A 20,846-nucleotide genomic window follows, 5' to 3' on the forward strand; every position below is an offset into this window, starting at 1 on the left:
AGAAGAAAGAAAAAGCCATTTCTCCTCCTGTATCACTTGAAAGTACTGGTGAAACAAATAGAACATGGATGGAGTTGTGGTCCGAATTTAACACTGCTACGATCTTTACTCAACCCTGTGTAGGCTGGGAATCAGGACTCAAGTCCTCTCCAATTTCGAGTTTCTTTGTGCGGTTCGAGCCTGGAATCTAGGTACCTGGCAGGCTTGGTTTGGATCTAAGTATGCCCAAGTTGTATATGTTTACAGCCCTAGTTTTTATATCAAACTGAGGAAGACAAACTAAAATCTGCAGATCAGATGCTATAAACTTCAAGGCACCATGTATGGACGAAAATGAGGGATACATTTTCTTTTCTGTAGATCAAAATGCTATAAATCATGAGAACACTCAGGGACATAAGATGTTCATGGCATCTAAGACATGTCTCATAGGTGGTCTCTTCTCGGGGTTGGTTTGTACGCAGGCCAGAGCAATTTTCAGAATAGCAACCATCTCTTCTTCTCTGTCAGATTCTCCGGCCAATAAAGGGTCCAAGACATCTGAAAATGGCTTCTTTTCCTCAATGAAAAGTTGTATCCACTGAACTAAATCCATGCCTGATGTGCTAATTTGGATTGTTGAGGATCTTCCAGAAATCAATTCCAACAGAATCAGCCCATACGAGTAAACATCACATTCCTGTGATGCCCTCACCATTTTCATGGCTTCAGGAGTTTGATAACAAGTTTCTGTGCTTGCACTCTGTTTTTGAATGAGCTTTGGAGAAGTCATTTGATTGGATTGCAGCATTGGGGAGCTTCCAACTATATCAGCAAGGCGCTTGAGTCCAAAATCAGCAATCAGAGGTTCCAGGTTATGTCCGAGGAGTATATTGCTTGTCTTCAGATTGCCATGAACAAACTTCTTGGGGCTAAATTCATGCAGACAAGCAAGTCCATCTGCTATTCCTTTCATGATTCTCAGTCTAACAGACCACCTCAGCGGTATAAACGATGACATTCCAGCTTTCTCTGAAAAACTTTGAATACCTGTTGCATCATCATCAATGTTAAAAATGGTCCTTAAGAAGAAAAAAACATTTACGGCAAATCGAAGTAACAAGAAACGTGTGAAAATCCGAGCTTGAGTTGGCTTACCATGAACAATAGCAGTAGCAAGATTGCCATTTGGAACATAATCATAGATGAGTAGCTTCTCATCCACAGACCAGTAATAGGCCCTAAGAGGTACAATGTTGGGATGCCTGATCTCTCCTATTGCTTCTACTTCCAACCGAAATTCCTTAAACCTTTGAAAACCTCCTTCACCCAATCTCCTCACTGCGAAGGTAACTCCATCTTCAAGCACAACTTTGTACATAATACCAATTCCACTCTTGCCCAAAACAAAGGCAGATGCCTTCAGCAGCTCATCCAGATCAAAACCCACGTCTTTATCCAGTGGAATAAGACCATCTTGCTCTATATTTTCAAATGAAGTCTCTGATAAATCTTTCCTAAAGCACAGACACTCCTTTTTCCCCTTTGATCTTTTCCCACCATTGCACATTTTCAAGTAACAGTAAGAGAACAACCACCCGATGAACAGAATTCCCACCACATCACTCACCACAATAGCAATCACAGCATTCTTACTGATCAGTCCAATTTTTCCACTCTTAACAAAGCCATTGTCCGTTGGAGCACCGACACCAGCAGCGTTTGAAGAACAAGGATCCTTCAATGGAGGTCCACAGAGCCCTGGGTTCCCAGTGAAAATCGTAGCTCCTCTGTTCAACAGAACAGCACTATTAGGTATCGGGCCACTTAGATTGTTGTAAGAAAGGTCGATGTAAAACTTCTCTGGAAGATTCCCAAGGCTGGGTGGGATCGAACCACTGAACAAATTATGAGACAGATCGACAGGTCCCTGCAAGCTCGATAAATCACCTATGGAACCGCTCAACTTGTTGTATGAAATATTGAGATTTTCAAGAGCATTACTAACAAACCCAAGTGGCAAAGAACCAGTGAAACTGTTGTGGCTGAGATCAAGAGATCTCAATCTCTTGCACTGAATCAACGAGGTGGGTAAAGACCCATTCAAAAAATTCTGCGACAAATCTAAGATCTGAAGGTAACCCAGATTGCCAATACTAGGAGGTATAGAGCCCGAAAAAGTATTTCCAGAAAGAACCAAACTTCGGAGTCCTTGTACATAAAACAAGCCAAGGGGCAAGCTCCCATAGAACTTATTGTTCTTGAGATCGAGACGTTGGAGCGAACTGAGGGATTCAAGACCAGATGGAAGAAACCCAACAAGCTTCTTTTTAGGTATGCTAATAGAAACAACCTTACCTTCTCTGCAAGTAATGCCATTCCATGAACATAGATTGTCATCGGAAGAGTTCCAGTTGTTCAATGACCCTTCTGGGTCATCACTGACTGACTGTTTGAGTGATAAAAGAGCTACGCGTTCATCGTCCAAAGAGCACACAAGGAAAGACGAGTTGCAGAGAACAAGAAATAACCATGCAAGAGCCAGAACCATCACTGCAAAATCTGCGATTCCTGGAGAATAATGACCGTTGCAGCAAAACCCAGAATACAGAGGGAGAACAAGTAACCGGAAGGGTTGGAAATAGTGTGTTTCAATTAGCAGCGCCTGGAAAGATTATGGAATTATAAGCGACCAGCTCCATGATTAGCAAAGTTCCAACCAAGGTTATGGATGGCCCATGTAGTACAGTTCCTTCTCCAACCATTTCTCACTGAAAAAACAATCGATTTCTCAGAGAAATCAGCTTGTAAATGAGAATAGGAAAATGGGAACTAGCCGTTAGAAGTATGAGCCCCACTTGGTATTGGGGGTGTATAACCCGTGTAAGTGGGCCTTCTTGCTTTGGCAAAGACAAGCATCTGATTTTCTGGGTTTAGAGGAGCTTCTTGGGAAACGTTGTTTCTTTTTAATCCTTATAATGCATATGTAACTCATTACCAAAAAAAAAAAAAAAAAAAAAAGCATGATGTAACTTTGTTGATTGAACAAACAAAATAAAGTTTCTTGATAAAAAAGTGTATATAAAACTTTGATGGATACTGATCAAAAGGATTAACTTGGTGTATGGAGGGAAAGCAATTGAAATTCATGTTCAAGTCCGTCCATAAACTAAACATGATAATCTGTCAAATTGATTGATTATGATCTGATTTGTTTACTATCTACTTAATTTAACTACTGTATTATCACTTTCTTTTGTAACTTTACCAGATTTTTTTCTTCAGATCTTTTGTAGATTTCTATGTATTATACTTAGAAACACATTCTAATGAGATAAAAAGACACCCAAATCCAAGGTACCCAACAAGAGTGCTTGGTCCAAGTGACTCCCACCCGAGTTTCATCATCAACCCCGGTCACCTTCCCAGAGCAAGGTACTCAATTTAACCCACCTACCGGCCTCCACCTTTTTTTTTTTTTTTTTTGCTTTTCCCCCCCGGCCCCGCCCGAAATATTGTGGATGCCCAAAAGAATGTTTGCTCCGATCACTTCCTCGGAGACCTTCATCTACTTTGTTACTACTACTTAATTTAACTACGTATTATCACTTTCTTTTGTAACTTACCAGATTTTTTTCGATCTTTGGAGATTTCTTGTATTATACTTAGAAACACATTCTGTGAGATAAAACAGAAAAATAGTCGGGGTTAGAGCGAAAGCCTTGGATACCGGGGTTGGCAAACCAAAAAAGAAAAAAAAAAAAAAAAAAAAAAAAATTGAATATTGGAAGAATAGAGGAAAGGCTCTCACATTTCAATCCAATTTTACAACAAAATGAAAATTTGTGGTAAATAGTTGGAAATCTAGTCGTATTTGTGCATGAGAATCCATATTAAAAGAAAATTAATATCTATAAATCTAAACCCTTTCAAAAATTGATAAGATTTTTTTTTTGTTTGCCAACCCTGGTTTTCAAGGCTTTGCCTTGACTAATCCGGTGTTTGACCTGAGTCGCACACCTAGCTGTGGTGGGTGAGTCTCCCAGCGAGGAATTTTTGCATCCACAAAGGTTTTGATACCGAAACCTTGCTTAAACTGACCAAACTACTTACCACTTGGACCAACCCCGTTGGTTGATAAAATATTATTTAAATCAATCCAAATGTAATGGATTATGAATATAAAAATGTAATTATTCAATCTATGGTCATCATTAGGCTAGTCACAAAGGGGTTTTTTTTGGGGGGGGGGGGGGGAAGGTGTGGAGGACACGCTTTCCTATACTCTATTGCATTTGATAACACTTTGTGGTGAAAATGACGTTTTTTTTCAATAACTGTTTTCTAGTGTTTTTATCAAAAAACCCTAGTTTGAACATAATTTTAACATTTGGTAAAATTTGTACTGAGAAAATAGAAGTTGGATCAAGCATTTTAATAGGCTTCTCGAGGGACACGATAGAGATTTTCTTTTTCTTTTAAATTTTTTTTTATAAAGGCAAGAAGGAATTAGAAATTGTATGAGTGAAATTTGGATCAAATGTCCTTCATATGTAATTTTGAGATATGTTTTTTGTATATTAGAATAGCAAAAATCTTTCTCAAACACAAATACAAAAACAATTCATTTTTTTCAAATGAAAGAACGACTCATTTTACCAATAGCTTGTAAGCATTTTGAAAGTGAAGGATGCCAAAAACTAGTTTTTGATCATTTATAAAAAAATGTCTTTCAAATTTTTATTGAAAGATAATTATTTATTTTGGGTAATAGATTGAAAAGCACATACATGCATGATGCATCAGTAAAACAAGCTTAATTAACTTCCTCTTTCAGAACTGGACTGCAATTAAATCAATTTACTCACCTGCTGCAAGCCTGCGATCCATGTGCTCTGTCTCCCTTCTCTCCTTTCTCCTCATTTAGGGATTCCCACTGATCTGATTGGTCATCTCTAGCTATTTAAAAATTAATTTTCAGTGTAGACTCCCTGGTTGCCGACACTAATAGATGACTCACATGCTCACCATTTTTCTCCTCCTCTCGTCTCCTGATAAGTAAAAAAGGGAAAATTGCTTGGGTTATGCTGCAGCGAACGTTTGAGGTCGAGATTTCAACTGAAGGATATGGACCGTCAGTTTCTTAAAACACGCTTTTGAAAATAGATGTTTAATCTCAACTGTTCGTAGCACTGTGTTGCTCATTAATTGTACAACACTAAACTCAAGCCCTAAAAAATAAGGATAGTGTACTGGTGTGATCGAGCATTTAAGGCACTTCAAATGAGGCTAACATCTCATAACTTTTAATATAATTGTTCCTTGGTCAAAGGCTTTTTCCATTCAAGAAATTAAGCTATAAAGGATTAATAAAACCTTACTAGTGGACTCTAATAATTGTTATGTACTTTATCCTTATCTTTCTTTCTTTACTTCTTTTTAGGCTGGTCTCTTTATTGCATAGGATTAAGGTTATCTATTTTTTTTTAATTTTATTAAATTAACTAAATTATTTAATGTGCACATGACCGTTAATTTACAATGCTTATCGCTTTAGGAGAAATACACAAACTCTTCTCCCTTCCTAGATACTCTCCGCTCCCCACTTTGGAAGGTCATGGCCCATCAGGAAGGTCACGTGATTCGATTCTAGGAGGTTTTGTTTTGTTCTCAATGAAAATGAAGAGATTTCATGTAAAAAAATTTAAGACTAATTTATCATTTTAGAATTAGTTGACCATCTTAAAATATTAAAATTTACAAAAGTTACAAGCATCTCCTCTTCATTGGGACTGTATCTTTTATTTATCGGGTTACTCCCTTCATATTTTTCTACCACAAATGAAGAAGAGAGACCATTTTTAAAAGTAAAATAGATATAATGTAAAACATCTTTTTAAATGTGTATTGGAGGGATATGAGAGAAGTATAATCTTTAACCTCTTAAGAGTAGAGGATCCAAACTTGTGGGTGAAAGACACAAGTTGAAGGGTAGAGGATCGCAACAATTCCTTCAGTCCTATCCAACTTGCATTTTCTCCAAAAATGCCAAATTGGGTAGAAATTCTTCTTCATGATTAACATAAGAGTCTGAATCCCTTACCCGTCGAAGGTAGAGATTTATATTCCCTTCACACATTTTTACTACACAATAAAAGTAAACTCACCTGTAAATGTGTAATACTTTCTGCCTACGATCTTCGCAGTTCATTTCGCAAGTGGGTGGAAAGTGAAACAGACGGTCGAGATCTCGACCGTAAATAGCACAGAACTGTTCATTTAATGGAGAGCACTAAAGTCAAACCGCATATGAACCCCCACCTCAATACCTCACATGTACCGAGAGTAGAGGGAATCCGGAGTCCACACTCCTAATCGCGGCTCGTAGGAGCACCGCATTGGACGGATGGTACCACTCCGGATCAGGATCCAGATCCAGATCCAACCACCCAATTCCACAAAAACCCGACTCTAACACCCAGATGCCGACGCTTTTTGCAGGACCCACACATCCCTTTCGTGGTAGGGCTTTTTCTTTTAGCAATTAGTCCTACGTGGAAAGGTCCAACGCCAAAATGTCACTAAGTTGCAAATAAAAAAAAATAAAAAAAAAAAAAAAAATCAGGTGCTGTCTTAATGTTCACTTGAACCCGTCGTCGAGGTTGGAAGAGCGGTGCCAGCTGGTTCCAGTTGTCCTCTTTCTTTTTCACCGTCACGACTCACGAGTCACGACGAAAACGCAACGAAGACAAAAACCAATCCTCTATCTTCTTCTCTCCTCTTCTCTCCAGTGATCCATTTACCATTTTCACAAACACTACAAACGCCAAGCATGTGCACTCTCTGGCTGCTCTACCGCTTCGTTGAAACGCCAAACCTGGTTCGAATATGCCACTGGCTTGTCACGATAATGACTTAATTACCCTTTCAGCCCATGTTATTACCTTTGTTAAAATAACGTATTTCTCGTGAACTTCGCCTCTTCTTCTCTTATTAACTGCTATTTTAAATTTGGGAAATTCTAAATGATTTATTTATTTAAAGCAACTTAAAATCGGAAGCGATATGAAGGAAACTCACTCACTCACTCACTCACTAGTCACTGCATGGCTAGTTCACTGCACGTTCCTAGCCTCACATGTTTCGCACACTGTGCCTCTGTTTTCTCTCTTTCTTTCACCGCCATTGTTGAGTACTTTTAAGCTAAGAAGTTGAAGGTGAAGAAGAACGGGAGACAGAAAACCAACCTTATTGGAGAATTTCTGGTTCTTCACATTGCCGGAGCCGGAGCCGGAGCCGGAGATGGATATGTACGGACTCACATCCCCTGATTTGTTCCATGTCGAAGACCTTCTCGACTTCTCCAACGACGATCTATTTTCCTCTTCCACTTCCACAACCCTCATCCCCAGCTCTGGCACCAACAACCACCTCCCTCGTTCTGAAAATCTCGCCGGTAACCGTCCTTCCTCCACCTCCGGTAATTATGACGACACTGACTCCAGCCGCTCCAGGAACTTCACCGACGAACTCTGCGTTCCCGTATGTATTACTGATACTTCTATCAGAAATTCACAGTCAAGATGCAAATCAGTTCTTATAAGTTAATGTTTGTTTCTCTTTCTTCCTCTGTTGCAGAACGATGACATTGAAGAACTAGAATGGCTCTCGAAATTCGCGGACGACTCTTTCATGGACTTTCCGGTGAATAAAATCGGAGAAACTGACAACTATCGGCTTGAAGCATCGGTCCCCGGCAGGGCGAGGAGCAAGCGATCAAGAGTGGCATCAACGCATCGTACTTGGAAAACCACTTTGCCGGAATACGATAATCTGGTTTCTGGTAAGTATAAGTTGATCAGCAGCATCACAAATCAGGCGGGAAAAAGAGAGAGCTCATCGCCGGCTTCGCCATCTTCGTCGTCGCCATCTTCGCCAGGTGAGGTGCGCAAGTGCGCTCACTGCGCATCGGAGAAGACGCCGCAATGGCGCACGGGACCACTGGGACCGAAAACGCTATGTAACGCATGTGGCGTACGATACAAGTCGGGTCGACTGGTCCCGGAGTACCGTCCAGCTGCGAGCCCAACGTTTGTGCTGACTCAGCATTCAAATTCTCACCGGAAAGTGATGGAGTTGCGGAGGCAGAAAGAGAATCTCGGGCAACAAGAGAGCGGCGGACACCAGCAGCAGCAGCAACAGTTACTCTATCACCACCCCCACCACCAACCTGATTTCCACCAGGTTTGCTGATCGACGGCTCGACGCTAGAAAAGAGTTTTCAGATTGTAGCAGCTTTTCACATGCTCCTACACGTGTCGAGATAGGTCGATCGCGTCACGTCAAATCAGAGTACTTTGTTTTGGGGTTTATTCTGACTTCTTTTTTCTTAATTCATGAAATCTTTCTGTGTTTTAACTTGCTAAGAAGTAAGATCTGACTCTCATTTTTCGAGAAATCCCGACGAAAAAGAAATTCAAGAAAATTTTCTGTTTTCAAGAGGACCTGAGTGTGATGCTTGAATGACGAGGGTGGTATTCCACGTGATTGGTTATAGACGAGGGTGCAGCGAAAATGCCAAATGAAAGGGAAGGAAGTGGTATTTGAAAGTCTGAATTAGGGGCAGGACAAAGAGGGAACAAAAAGATTAAAAAGGTTGGGGAGGTGCGAAAGGATATTTTCCGTACACCGACATGCGTACATCATATGGAACCAATGGTTGGTGATCGTGAGGTGAGGTGTGGGGAGCGGGACCTTGCTTGGGTCCTACGCAAGACCATCAAGCCATTCACTTTGGGCGGTGGGATCGAAATTTTGGATCCTACGACCTAAGTTTCGGCTTGATGATCCTGTGCATTTAATGCGCAGGATCCAAGCTTTTTCAGGGCGAGAGGCTCTCAAATTACATTACGAGGCTATAGTGGGAAACAAGATTAGGAAATTTTTATCTGCTCAGGTTTTGACATCTTCTAATTTGCTCATATTCACCCTTGAGCTGTCGACAATCGTCATTCTAATCCTCCTACAGTCATCTTAATTAAAAGAGTTACCTGAACCTAGCTCTGGCATGGTTTCACTTTCCTGCAAGGCTGCAACCACCACCCTCTCATTTTCCCAACGCAACCTGTGCAAGGAAAGCCAACACGGAGCGGCCCTGAACTCGGTTGAACACCGGTGCTCCTACCAGCTGAGAAAGGTAGATTCAATGGATAAATTTTGGATTACAGTAGAGAAAACACCTGAGTGTTTTCAACCCTGAATGCAGATGACTTCCAAAGATTACGCCTTCTTTGAAAGGAAAAGTCAAAACAGTGGTCTTTGACCAAGTTAGCACCTCTACAGCTACAGCCCTCCTGCCATCATTGACATCACGATTCTGAATCTTTGATCCTATATTATTATCAACCATTAGCTGACCCACTCCAGATTCCAAAAACTCTCTTCTGATTGGTTGAGTGAGAGAGTCAATTACCCAACCCACAGAAATATGTATTATTATAAAAAAAAATGATGATAAAATTGTCTTACCCAAATTTTCTAAATTGCAATTGTCGCCGAGTGCCTGAGTTGCCATGAGGGTAGATTTACTCATTTACCCTCACTGTAAAAAGAAAATGCTTCATACCAAAAGGAATCCACGGAAAAACTGTTCATCTGTCACTGATTTTTGAGACTTCTTGACAAGGGGGAAAAACCACATTTTGTAATTGTCATTAAACAGTCCATGAGAAACTGTTTATTTTGTTTGCATCACTATTGTGATAAAGGGGTTCCCTTAAAATCAAAGGTTTCAAAGTTTGATTAAATGTCCAAAATTGCATTTTTTTAAGAATACAAAATCAACTCAACCAACCTGCAAATTAAACGGTAAAGAATACAGGGCAAATCTGAGAAATAGGATCATTTTTCTTCTTCTTCTTCTTCCTTTTTTTTAACCATGAATAATCAAAATAGACTAAAATGGGATACAAGTATAAACTGGCTGTACTTCGGCAATCCCAGGTGAACTTGCTTTCGTTTAGGCTGAGATGAAAACATCCCATCTCCTATCGCATCTTAGATCTGCGAAATTGTAAGAGTAAAAACTGAGTACCAAAACAAATAGCATTAGAACATAAAAATTCAACACACAATAACAATAGCATGCAAGGAGTAATCAGTGGTCAGTAATCAGACCGAAATTCCATAGTTACTGATTTTTGAGACTTCTTTCGTCAATACATTTCTTTCTCGCTTGGCATGAGAAGCAAGCTTAGAAACCTGCAAACAATAAAACTTGACATAGTCAGTCTCATCTCCAGAATAGAGTTGTAAACCCAGGAGACCAGGACTAATAAAATCTCCAAACAGAAATAATATAAATCAGGACGCTGATTGTCACCACGTGTCAATCCAGTAAAGATGATTTTGACCAGTCTCAAGAGTAAAAATAAGCATTAAACTCATTATTTTTCTTCTCTTTTCTGGGATCCAAATTAGCACCATAATGGAAATTTACTTCTTTTCCCCTTTCTGCCTAAGCATTACCATAAAAAACTTTAGTTGGTAATAACTTTAAACTGGAAGTCCAATTCTGCCTGTGACTCAGAGAAGGGCCTCTAGAGCATGCGTTAATCTTTACAAACTACAGGCCACTACCACATATTTATTAAATACTCTCATTGAGATGATCTCCAAACCTAAATTTATAGACAAGGAAACCATAAAGATAATTTACCTGTGATCGAAATTGAGAAGCCTGTCTGCCAGGAAGTTCTCCAACAACATCTATCAAGCCTAATATAACAGAAAATAATCACACCCACGCACACACTCAAAATTAATTGAGATAAAGCCAGAAAACCACAAAACTATGTCTTGCAACTACCACAAAACTATGTCTTGCAACTACCACAATTTCTCAAGGGCAGTTTGTGAAGGAGAATGTATCATACCCTTTGCTTGTCTTTCAATCTTATAAGCTGAACGAATTACGCCTTGGATCTGATTCCCTGCCTGTCTGAAATGCAATACCCAGAAGGTCAACTTGGTAAGTAAAGGAAATCGTGGATATAGAACACCAATCTTCTGCTATAAATCAATAAAACCAAACCTAAGTTTTGTTCGTCCCCGTCTGATCTCCTCTTCTGCTTCTAAAGCTTTCTTCTGAAATCAAAAGCCACCCATTTAAACTTGCATTGCAAGGTGCACCCAAATTATTTATAAATAAAAGACATTGCAAGGTACATAAACAAACAGGAGGTTTTTGGTAAAGTGACTTGAGGTAGCATACACGCGTAAGTTGATATATTAAGCTTAAAGAACCTGAAAGGACTTGAGCACACAATGCACCCGGACACTGACACTGGTTTGATGTTGGTGACTGGCCTTTTGTCGCTTAATGCAACAGCATACTGGTTTGATATTTGGTGACTGGCTCTTAGTTGCTTCTAAAGAGAATTTGCAAAATGGGGAACACTCCAATAGATTTGAAGATGAAGATTTGCAAAATCTAAAGAGACCTTATATACTATGTCATCTTACAATTTGAAATTGTTCTCGAATTATAATTCAAAAATGGGTTCCAAAACTTGAAAACCTTGGATGATCTTGAAAACGAAGGAAGGTATAGAAAGACACCTTGGCTGAACTGGGATACTCCCAACTTAATTGTAGGTTTCTGCCTCCCACTTCTGAAATTATATGATACATAGTAAATCAAAACCAGTATGGATGAACTTATGCTGCTTGGAAGTTCACCTTAGGAAATTTAATATTTTGTGCTAGACTGGTCACCTCTATGACCAGTCCAGAGAGTATGGGAAGTGGTTACCATGCAAATATCACCTCATCATATCAAAATAGAACTCGAGAACATCCAACTTGGCTCCTCTTGCTGCTCCATACTGAGTATCATCAAAAGGTTGGCCAACCCCATATGGCAGTGGTGCAATGTGAGCAGAACCTGCAGAATGGAGTTTGAAGAATCCTCATACTGAATTTGGAAGAGACAGCAAGCAATGGAGCCACAAGGATAGGGAAGAAAGGGAATCACGAGGATGAGTGGAAGAGGGTTTCTTGGAGAAGAGGGAGGAGGAGAGGCAACAAAATCAAACTAAAATTTTTCCTTGCAAAATTCCATTAACTCGTGAATGATTATAACTTCACATACAGAGATCAAATAAATTGACTTTAAAACTCCAACCCCAAATAAAAGATTATTCTTTCAAGTAACCAACATAAAAAGTTGGTAATCATGTGTGTTCAAAAGGAAACGGAAAACAACATAAATTTGCAACTAACAATGCCCTAACTTACTTAACAGCACATGGAGTTTTAACCTTGTGTACAAAATCAAAACCCAATAAGATTTTAAAAGAGGCAGAGACCAAAGATAAAAGTTGAAGGTCTGTAAACCCAATGGGCCAACATTAGGTCTCCCGAAGCCTGATTAATCAGATAAGGTTAGGCATATCAAGTCCATCCAATAAGAAATGGCTATGCAACTACTCAACTTTTTCATTGTCATGTCAATAAGGATTTCGAGGATCCAATCCAAGTTCTCTTACCCCTTGAGAATTGAGGAACTTAAGCAGACAATGACTTTTTCCACATATCAAGTTCATAATGTAGCCTAAAAAAGCACATACCCAGTAGGCTCCCACCATTACGGGGTCTTGTAAACGTCATGATGTGTGTAGCCTAACCCCAAGTTCACAGAGAGGCAGTTCCCAACTCAAACTCCCAATCACTTGTCACCATGGAGCAACCTTACTACTATTCAGAATTTGTCCAAGTTCTTCAATTATTCTACAGCACTCCTCTGTTTGCTTGTCAGATTTAAAATTTAAAAGCACAGTGAAGTTAACAAGACCAGATTCCATACCATTTTTACAGAACTTCTTTCCACCTGATATGTGAACCCTACTAAGAACATGCTTTACCATGAGATGAGAAGATTCCAACTTTAAGAACTTGGGGCGGACAAGGTTCGAAATATTGGCTTCTTCTCCTTGTGAGAGTGCAACTAACAAGGGATCCAACAACTCTTTCCCTGGGGTGATGGAGCTCCGCAAAAGATGAAAGTTTCGAATAGTTTCAGCTCATCCAAAGCTGCTGAGCAACAATCAGGCGATTCAAGGAACGATATCTAGGACAAGTTGTCTTCTTCCAACCCTCCGCCGGACAGGCCTCACCCTTCATCCTCTCCCAACCCCTGCTTCAAATCTCCCTCCATTAACCCTGCTGCAATTAGACCCTGGAATTCCCTCTTTCTCTCTTCCTCTAGCACCTCCTCAATCGACTATTCCCTCTCCTTCTTCCCTCCTTTGACCTCTTCTCCTTCTCCTCTCATTCACTGCCCCTCCTCTGCCACTCTAGTTGGAATCCTCCACTGGCAATCTACAGTCATTGGCCAATTCCTTGGTCCTTGCCCTCCTTTTGGTATTATCAAATCCTCTCTCTCTCTAAACAATGAAGTCCTCTGGTTTAATGGACTCCTTGCTCGACTCTGGTATTTTCCTCTTCAACTTCAGCTCCTCTACCTGCAAATCCCGTGCTCTCCCCATGGTTTGTGGATAAAACTCCAATTCTCATCAAGCCAGGGGAGCCCTCGTTGCCTCTCTGCAGGGTCGACTTCAACTTGATTCCCCTGTGGATCAACTTCCCTGGTCTCCCTCTGGAATTTTGGAATCAATAATGTTTGGGTCAAATTGGTTATGCTATTGCATCCTCTCTGCACTAAACAAAAGACTCTATGGAACGCCTGTCTTATGCCCGTATTAGTGTTGAAGTTTCTGCTGCTACGGAGCTGCCCTCCTCCATTTTCATTTGAAGATGATAAGGTCTCTGTTTCAACCAGATTGTTGTTTATGATTGGATTCCCCTGAAACGCCGCATTTGATGCTGCTCCTTTGGTCATGACACCTCCGACTGCACCTCTAGTCTGCTTGTTGCTCCTTAACCTATTGATCACATGCCGGAAGATGTCACTGCTGTCACTGTTTCCACCATTAATACCCTAGAAGAAGTCACCGTCGATGACTCCTTTTCTGCCCCTGCTCCCATTGCCGGTTCCATTGAAGTTGTTGAAAAGCACAACTCTGTTGTTGCTCCTCCCTCAATAGCTATCAACCTATCGTCGATGCTTCGCATCCAACTGTCTACATCCGCCACCGGTGAACCCTAAAGTCTATTCCGGCAAGCCTCTCCGGTGGTATTCAAAACCATTTCTCCCGCCTTGCAGTCTCTGACACTGCTAACCTAACCAAGGAAAATCTTCCCAATGAAATCAACGGCAAACCCTTGTCATCTACAATTCTTGAGCCCCCTAACCTTGCACCTCCTGATAGTAGTTGTATCGCTGTCCAAAACCATGACCTAGGTTCAGTGCCTACTCTGCCTAACCAAAGCCTCTGCCACGCTGCCAATCTATCCTTTGCTGCCTTCTCTTCTCCAGGTCTCTCTGACTCTACTCCATTCGTGCTTCAACCCCTACTACCAACCTTCTCTCCCCTCTCTCTTCCTTCTTTGAAATACCCACTTTCTACCCTTGCCTCCCCTTCCCTGCGGGCCCTTCATATCACCCCTCAACCTAGGTACCCATCTCTTCACCCAACCCAAACCTATTCTCTCACTGTCGAGACCACGTCCCATCTCTCCAACCTTTTAAATACCACCTATTCAGCCCATGGGCCTAATATCATCAACCCCTCCACGTCACCTCATAACCCTTCCCCCATACTCATCCCGAGCCTCTTGGCTCATTCCTCTCAACCCTTCCCTCTTTCTAGCCCTTACCCCTCCGTTTTCAGCCCCCCCCCCCCAATTTCTCCTTTGGCCATTGCTTCTAACACCAATCCTCTGTCTAGCGATCCGAACACTACTGAGTATGCTTATGGTTCTCCTACCTCCCCCCCGTGAATGATCTCAATCATGCTGGTTGCAAAAGGAATAGTCGTGCCAATAAGGGGCATAATCCATTTGGCAATGATTTCTTGGTTGACCTCACACCCTCCAAGAAGAAGAAGAAAAAGAAAATTTCTAAAAAGTAGCTTCCTTTAGGCTAGTGCTTGTTCTAGTTTCCTTTTGGGCTTTTGTCCCATTGTGCTCAGTCTATGCGTTTGAGCTTTTGTAAATTCGTGCTTTGTTGTATAAGCAATTGTTTTCTTCTTTGTTAATGAATTTATTTGTTCATCAAAAAAACAATACCTTTACTACTATTCTGTGGTCCACCCTATCTGACAAATTTTAAACCTACAGTCCTATTTCCTACAAACAAAGTCCAATTATTGTCTAACAATGGTGGAACTCCACAATCATTCTTACATATCAAATGTCACCAAGCGGAAAGGAGTAACACGGGGTTCCAACCCCAGTAAGTCACTTCAAGCACAACAAAGGTATAAATTTCAGATACAAAAGAACAATGGCAATTCTGTAAATTCGGATGACAGATTAAGACCCTATTAGGAGTAGGGGTGTCAACGGTTCGGGTTGGGCCGGTTTTGGGCTGGGCCTAACGGTTTCGGGCTGCAAAACACTCAGCCCAAACACGGCCCATTAAGAAAATAACGGTTTCGGGCAGGTGCGGTTTGGGTTCGGGTTGATTAACGGTTTGGGCTAACGGTTTAAAATTGGGTTTACTAACGGTTTGGGTTCGGGTTTACTAGCAGTATGTTTGAATACTTTGTTGATGTGTGGAATTTATCAAGAGCATGTAAACACATATAAACATTAAATTCTTTTCAAGTCTCTTGTGTTCGGTGTTCAAACCAAAAACTTTTTTCTACAAAGAAGTAAAAATTATAGAATTAATATATACAAATGAAAGCTAGCATCTTGATGAATTTTAATGGGTTGTCTCTGCTTATTCTTCTCCCCCTTCTTAACACTTGCAAAAATGGATCAAAATAAATCATTAAAAGATTTTCAAATGATAATACAATTGCTAAATATTCACTAAACCCATCTGTCAAATGGCAAAGGTTTGACAGTCTTGTTTGCATGTTTCAAAGCAAAACAATTAAGGAAAATAAATGAATACTTGGGGGTTTTCTTGTCTTTTACATTTAAATTTAATTTATTTCATTTATTTATAACGGGTTTAACGGGTTGGTTTCGGTTCCGGCTAGTTTCGGGCCAAACGGTTCGGGCTAGCGGGCCACTTAAGGGCTGGCCCGGCCCAGCCCAAACCATTGCGGGCTGAGGTTGTTCAGCCCAAACACAGCCCATTAAACTTCGGTTCAGGCCGGTCTGGACTATAACGGGCCGGTTCGGTCCGGTTTTAACGGATCGGGTTAGGTTTTGACACTCTTAATTAGGAGGAATACTGGGTGACAGGACAAGGGGGTATATAAACTTAATAGTAAAAGGATTTCTCAAGAATTTCATTTAGAATAAAGATAACTTAGAAGAGAAATCTAAATTTATGCAACTCTTGGAATATCATGCCCTGAAATTAAATAAGGAGAAAGATATTCTTCCTATCAAGAAAAACAGAATACCTCAAACCAGATTTAAAGACAGGTGATAAAACTCACCCAAATGAACTCCGATTGGCCTAAAAATCTGGTGTTGGAGTTGTTGCTCAACCCTGGTGGAGAGGTACAGCTCAGAAAGAAAAATAAAATGGGTGACTGGACTAGTTTGATAGACAACTGCAGAGAAGGGGGCGGGGGGAAGGAACAGCGCTGGATTTGATTTTCTAGTTAACGAAGGACTAATCTCAGATTTATTACCAGGAAGCAGAACATGACTGGAAAACAGTCTATCAACCCACGTAAAAAAAGAAACAGAATATGTCTAAATCAAGAAACAAATAACACAACTGAGATCAGAAGATTAACAGAGGATGAGTTTGGAGAGAACACATCAGACAGAAAGAACCAGATTAGCCAAGAGAATAGAACAAGGAAACCATTCACAAAATCAGCAACTCAGCAGCACATGAAACTCGCAGTATTCAATCTGATTGCAATGGGTGGCTGTGCATAGAAGTTGCTAAAACTAACTTAAACTATAAAATTGATCATATCATAATTTATAGAAACAGAAAACAAATTTCCTTACACCTGTGTCAACCTGAAATTTAAAATTAAAAAAAAAAATTTATATAAATTACAGAAATAACTGCTAACAACCCTATTGAACAAAGCAATTGCATCATATTACCTCCAACTTCTCACTTTCAGCCTTCATAAGTTCAATAGATTGTCTTAGCTCCTTGACTTTGGTTTCAGCTTTGGAGACCAAGGCCTGCAAATGGGAAGTGATTGCTTTAGAAACCCAAGGACTGCAGATGTGGTTCTATCAACTTCTACGTGATACAATGATGCTTGCATGGATTCTCTAAGGATATCAATAATAAACAATACATCCAAAAATGAAATGTCACTAGTAAGTCATTACACAATGCTAAAGTTTTCAATTTGTAGTTGCATGCCGCTTAATCTGTAAGAAACTAAATTAAATAACTGAAACGCACTTGCATACTGAGAAAATCTGGGGGGGCAAGAGCTACGAATTACTAAGTCAACAACCCCTCATAAGTCATAACTTAGGTACACTTTCATCAGCTGCACGAATCTTTTAGAAGAGTGCAACTCCTTATCCTTATTCCAACTAAATGGGGACGACATATTCTTTAAAGAGTATGAAGGAAAAATAAATGACAAGTTTAAAAATATTCCAATGTCCCTCCCACCCCCCACCCAAAAAAAAAAATGAAGAAATAATTTGAGTAACCAAATATTCGATTGGGAGAAATTTGAGAATCTGTCAAGAGCACACTGTCGGGCAGTTCACTGGAGTCTATACACTCCCCACTCCCAATAATGTGAGTGTTGACCTACATAAAGTTACCACTAAGTTATACTGTAAGACCAGGGTGGAAAGATGATCTTCACAGAGGAACAAAGAAAAGAACCACGCCCAGCTCAATGGTGGCTAAGTATACCTATATTAAATATAATTCCTGATTGACGTACCCTGCCCATAAGGTGCTGAACTGCTAAGGAAACTACAAAATTGTCATTGTATCACTAAATTAATAGATTTGATTACTCACATGGGCCGTAAAAACCTACGATTAGGGGTTATGGAACCCAGGATATCCCATGTTATTCTGTATATCTAAAAATTAAATATAAATGTTTATCTTGAAAAGCATTACAGATTTACTACAGTGTTTCACCCCATTGCTATAGGAAAATGATTGGTAGATTTTACTAGTCATCAGATGAGCCCTGAAGAAGAGAGGAACTTAACTACATCGGGAGCTGACACGGAACAACCCAACCCTGCCAGTGAAGGAAGGAGGACTACACTTTTTCAGCTGAAAGCCGCTCAATTGATGTTTCACATTATGATTTATGATCCTCACTATTTATGCCCCCTATTGCAAATGAGAGAGATTTTTGAAACACAATCTTTATGGTGACACAAAACAAGCACAGTGTAACCAACTGTGGTTGCACAGAACAAAAAACTTATTTATTTCATGAAACCCCCATTGTTCGCTGAAATTATTAGAGGAAATAAAGCATTAACAAGGCATTGTGAATTTGTGAGGTAAGAGATTAAACTTTTACAATGATAAGTGACCTGAAAAAACTCAAGAAAGCTCATCAGCCTGAATTAAAAAAATAACATACAATAGTGAGATCTAAGAAATTAAGTGCCCAAAAGTGTCAATCTTCTCATTTTTGTTTTTAAATAACCCATTCAAGCTATAAAAGGTTAGCTTTCAATTTTCTACACCTAATATCAATTCTTTTTTCAAAAAGAATACTATCTGGATGATAAAACTTGTCCAAAAGTGCCAATAAAAGTGAGACATTTGTCCCACTTTGTCGGAGATGAGAAATATTAGTCATGTTAAAATCAACAAATGGATGAGATGCACAAGTGGTGAGTAGTACAGTTTCTGCTTACCTCTTCACTCAAAAAAAGGCGTAGTGTACCACGGTACAAGAACTGCCTTGGCCCTGCAGATATGAAATATATCACACATACAAGAACTGAAGAAGACGTCAAACCCGAGAATTGATTTCATTACTTGCATATGATACAGTAAATGTGAAAGGGTCAGAACATGTATGTGCACCACAGGTCCACAGCTTGCATTGATTAAAATATTACTGATAAGAAAGTAGCTAATGAGGTAACGATAACCAGCACCTTCTTCCGCCCCACCCCCCCCCCCCCCCAAGCCGATGCCCCATAGGAGAAATGGTTTATGGTACGAATTAAGGTTAAGGGTATAAATTATGGGCCAACCTGGGAATCGTGTTGGCAGCAAGACAAAAGGCTACCAAAAGAAACAAGAATTATGTTTGGCACTGAACCATTTTTCTTTTTCTTATGTTGATTTGAAAGGAGGTATTGAACATCAAACCCAACTAATGCCTACGCCAGCAATATTCTACCAGTTAAAAGAATTCACAGGGGTGTTCAGCAGCTTGAAGCAGGGAACCGACAATACAAAGAGTTTAAGCATCCTTGTATTCATAAAGTTTTTTTAACAGATTTTGAACCATAAAATTAGATAAGAGAAATTTTCTAGTGCTAAAACGATCATTGGAACGTACTTTTCAATGTCAAAATCCCCAATCCAGCAGCGACCCCACAAGTAGCCATTGGATTTGAGGCTGCAACGACAAGACCCTCTGCAAAAATAGATAAATAAAAGAAAAACCAACCGCAAAATAAATTGAGAGAGCATCGTGTCAACTGCAAATACGCTTCAAAATGAAGAAGCACAATAACAAATGAATTGGAATTATAAAGGATATTGAAGGAAAGGGAACCTTTGATCTTCCCAAAGAACGCATCCTCGTAGGCATGATAATCAGACTTCATATCTTGCAACATATCCTAAAATCCACAAATTCAATTCGCTTAACCAACATTACAAAGAACTACTTGATTAAAAAATATGAAGAGACGCAAATAACACTAACGATAAAAGGACTCTGAAACTTACTAGGGTCATATGAAAATGAGCAGAAGATGTGGATATAATTTCAGAAAAACGCTTGCCAGTGGCTTCAATAGCAGAATTGACGGTCTCTTCTAGGTTTTTTTGTATGAGCTGCGCTTCTTGAGCGCCGTAGTTGATCCATGATTTGTTTCGGTCATCACCGGGCGGCAACTCTGAGTTCTCGTTCGAATCAGCAATTGTCGCCATGGTAGAGATTTGAAGTTCACACTATTTTCCCCGTATAATATCTCCTCGATGGAGCTCTGGCTCTGCCGGAAAGAATTTACGGTCAGCCCGTAGGTTGTGGCTTTTAGTGCGTCCATCTTTCGGGTTTGTAACCCCGTCGGTCTTTTCGGTGGTCCCGGACCCACGAGTAGAGGCCCATGAACCAGTTTTTTTTTTTTTTTTTTTTTTTTTTTGTACAAAGGCGTTTTTTATACAAAGGCGTTTTTTATATATAGGGATAGGGATATTACATATGCCGCTGGAAGGAGTTGAACCCATTACCATTCCACTGAGAAGCAGGTTCTTAACCATCCTACTCCTCCTCCATTGGTCATGTCTACAGTGATTTGTGCCTACTTAAACACAGTGACGAGTCTTAACACTTGATGTGAATTCAGTCGACAAACTTGACAAACTTACTGGTGTAATCAGTGGTGGAGTCACATTGGGGCTAATAGTCCCCCAAATTTTTTTTTTTAATTTAAATACTCCTAATTTTTTCTTTATTTCTCTCACTTCACATGTGAAATACCATTATTTGGCCCCTTCAAAGTTAAAAATAAAAGTTGATAAAGATGATGGGTACCGTTAAACCACTAGTTTTAAGCTTCTTCTAGCTAGTTGTAAAGAATCGGTTGATGACTAATGCTAAAAAGCATCACTTGCATCTTCAGAATAATGA

The 20,846-nt window shown here is 40.0% G+C and overlaps 3 protein-coding genes across 4 annotated transcripts; 1 reads left to right on the top strand and 2 right to left on the bottom strand.

Moving 5' to 3' along the window:
• Position 1: 1 nt before the first annotated feature.
• Positions 2-2,899, bottom strand: LOC149013435 (receptor protein kinase-like protein ZAR1). The gene is made up of 2 exons (XM_089158610.1): positions 1,138-2,899; positions 2-1,029 (listed from the first exon to the last, which is right to left on the bottom strand). Exons 1-2 carry the CDS (start codon positions 2,528-2,530, stop codon positions 389-391), a joined length of 2,034 nt encoding a protein of 677 aa, XP_089014736.1. The 5' UTR covers positions 2,531-2,899; the 3' UTR covers positions 2-388.
• Positions 2,900-6,888: 3,989 nt separating this feature from the next.
• Positions 6,889-8,397, top strand: LOC149013436 (GATA transcription factor 4-like). The gene is made up of 2 exons (XM_089158458.1): positions 6,889-7,521; positions 7,618-8,397. The coding sequence occupies exons 1-2, from the start codon at positions 7,282-7,284 to the stop codon at positions 8,230-8,232; spliced, it is 855 nt and encodes a 284-aa protein (XP_089014584.1). The 5' UTR covers positions 6,889-7,281; the 3' UTR covers positions 8,233-8,397.
• A 1,146-nt stretch (positions 8,398-9,543) lies between these two features.
• On the bottom strand, positions 9,544-20,271 carry LOC149013437 (alanine-tRNA ligase). 2 transcript variants are annotated; one of them, XM_089158459.1, is made up of 10 exons: positions 19,943-20,271; positions 19,767-19,833; positions 19,548-19,625; positions 18,892-18,944; positions 17,131-17,214; positions 11,072-11,124; positions 10,914-10,978; positions 10,697-10,755; positions 10,156-10,239; positions 9,544-10,041 (listed from the first exon to the last, which is right to left on the bottom strand). In XM_089158459.1, exons 1-10 carry the CDS (start codon positions 20,144-20,146, stop codon positions 10,036-10,038), a joined length of 753 nt encoding a protein of 250 aa, XP_089014585.1. In that variant the 5' UTR covers positions 20,147-20,271; the 3' UTR covers positions 9,544-10,035. The 2 variants fall into 2 exon arrangements, with proteins under 2 accessions (XP_089014585.1, XP_089014586.1); XM_089158460.1 differs by lacking the exon at positions 9,544-10,041 and having other exon boundaries at positions 10,150-10,239.
• Between the last annotated feature and the right edge of the window lie 575 nt (positions 20,272-20,846).

Source organism: Hakea prostrata, chromosome 6 (genome assembly GCF_041222555.1).
Source record: "Hakea prostrata isolate BN-2017 chromosome 6, UWA_Hpros_2, whole genome shotgun sequence".
NCBI lineage: Eukaryota > Viridiplantae > Streptophyta > Magnoliopsida > Proteales > Proteaceae > Hakea > Hakea prostrata.

Coding starts and splice junctions, on each gene's coding strand:
- LOC149013435 (XM_089158610.1), bottom strand. CDS start 2,530: ATGGTTCTGGCTCTTGCATGGTTATTTCTTGTTCTCTGCAACTCGTCT. Junction 1,030..1,137: donor TGCTACTGCTATTGTTCATG/GTAAGCCAACTC, acceptor ATGATGCAACAG/GTATTCAAAGTTTTTCAGAG.
- LOC149013436 (XM_089158458.1), top strand. CDS start 7,282: ATGGATATGTACGGACTCACATCCCCTGATTTGTTCCATGTCGAAGAC. Junction 7,522..7,617: donor CCGACGAACTCTGCGTTCCC/GTATGTATTACT, acceptor CCTCTGTTGCAG/AACGATGACATTGAAGAACT.
- LOC149013437 (XM_089158459.1), bottom strand. CDS start 20,146: ATGGCGACAATTGCTGATTCGAACGAGAACTCAGAGTTGCCGCCCGGT. Junction 19,626..19,766: donor GTTCTTTGGGAAGATCAAAG/GTTCCCTTTCCT, acceptor CTATTTTTGCAG/AGGGTCTTGTCGTTGCAGCC. Junction 10,756..10,913: donor GATTGAAAGACAAGCAAAGG/GTATGATACATT, acceptor CTGTTATATTAG/GCTTGATAGATGTTGTTGGA.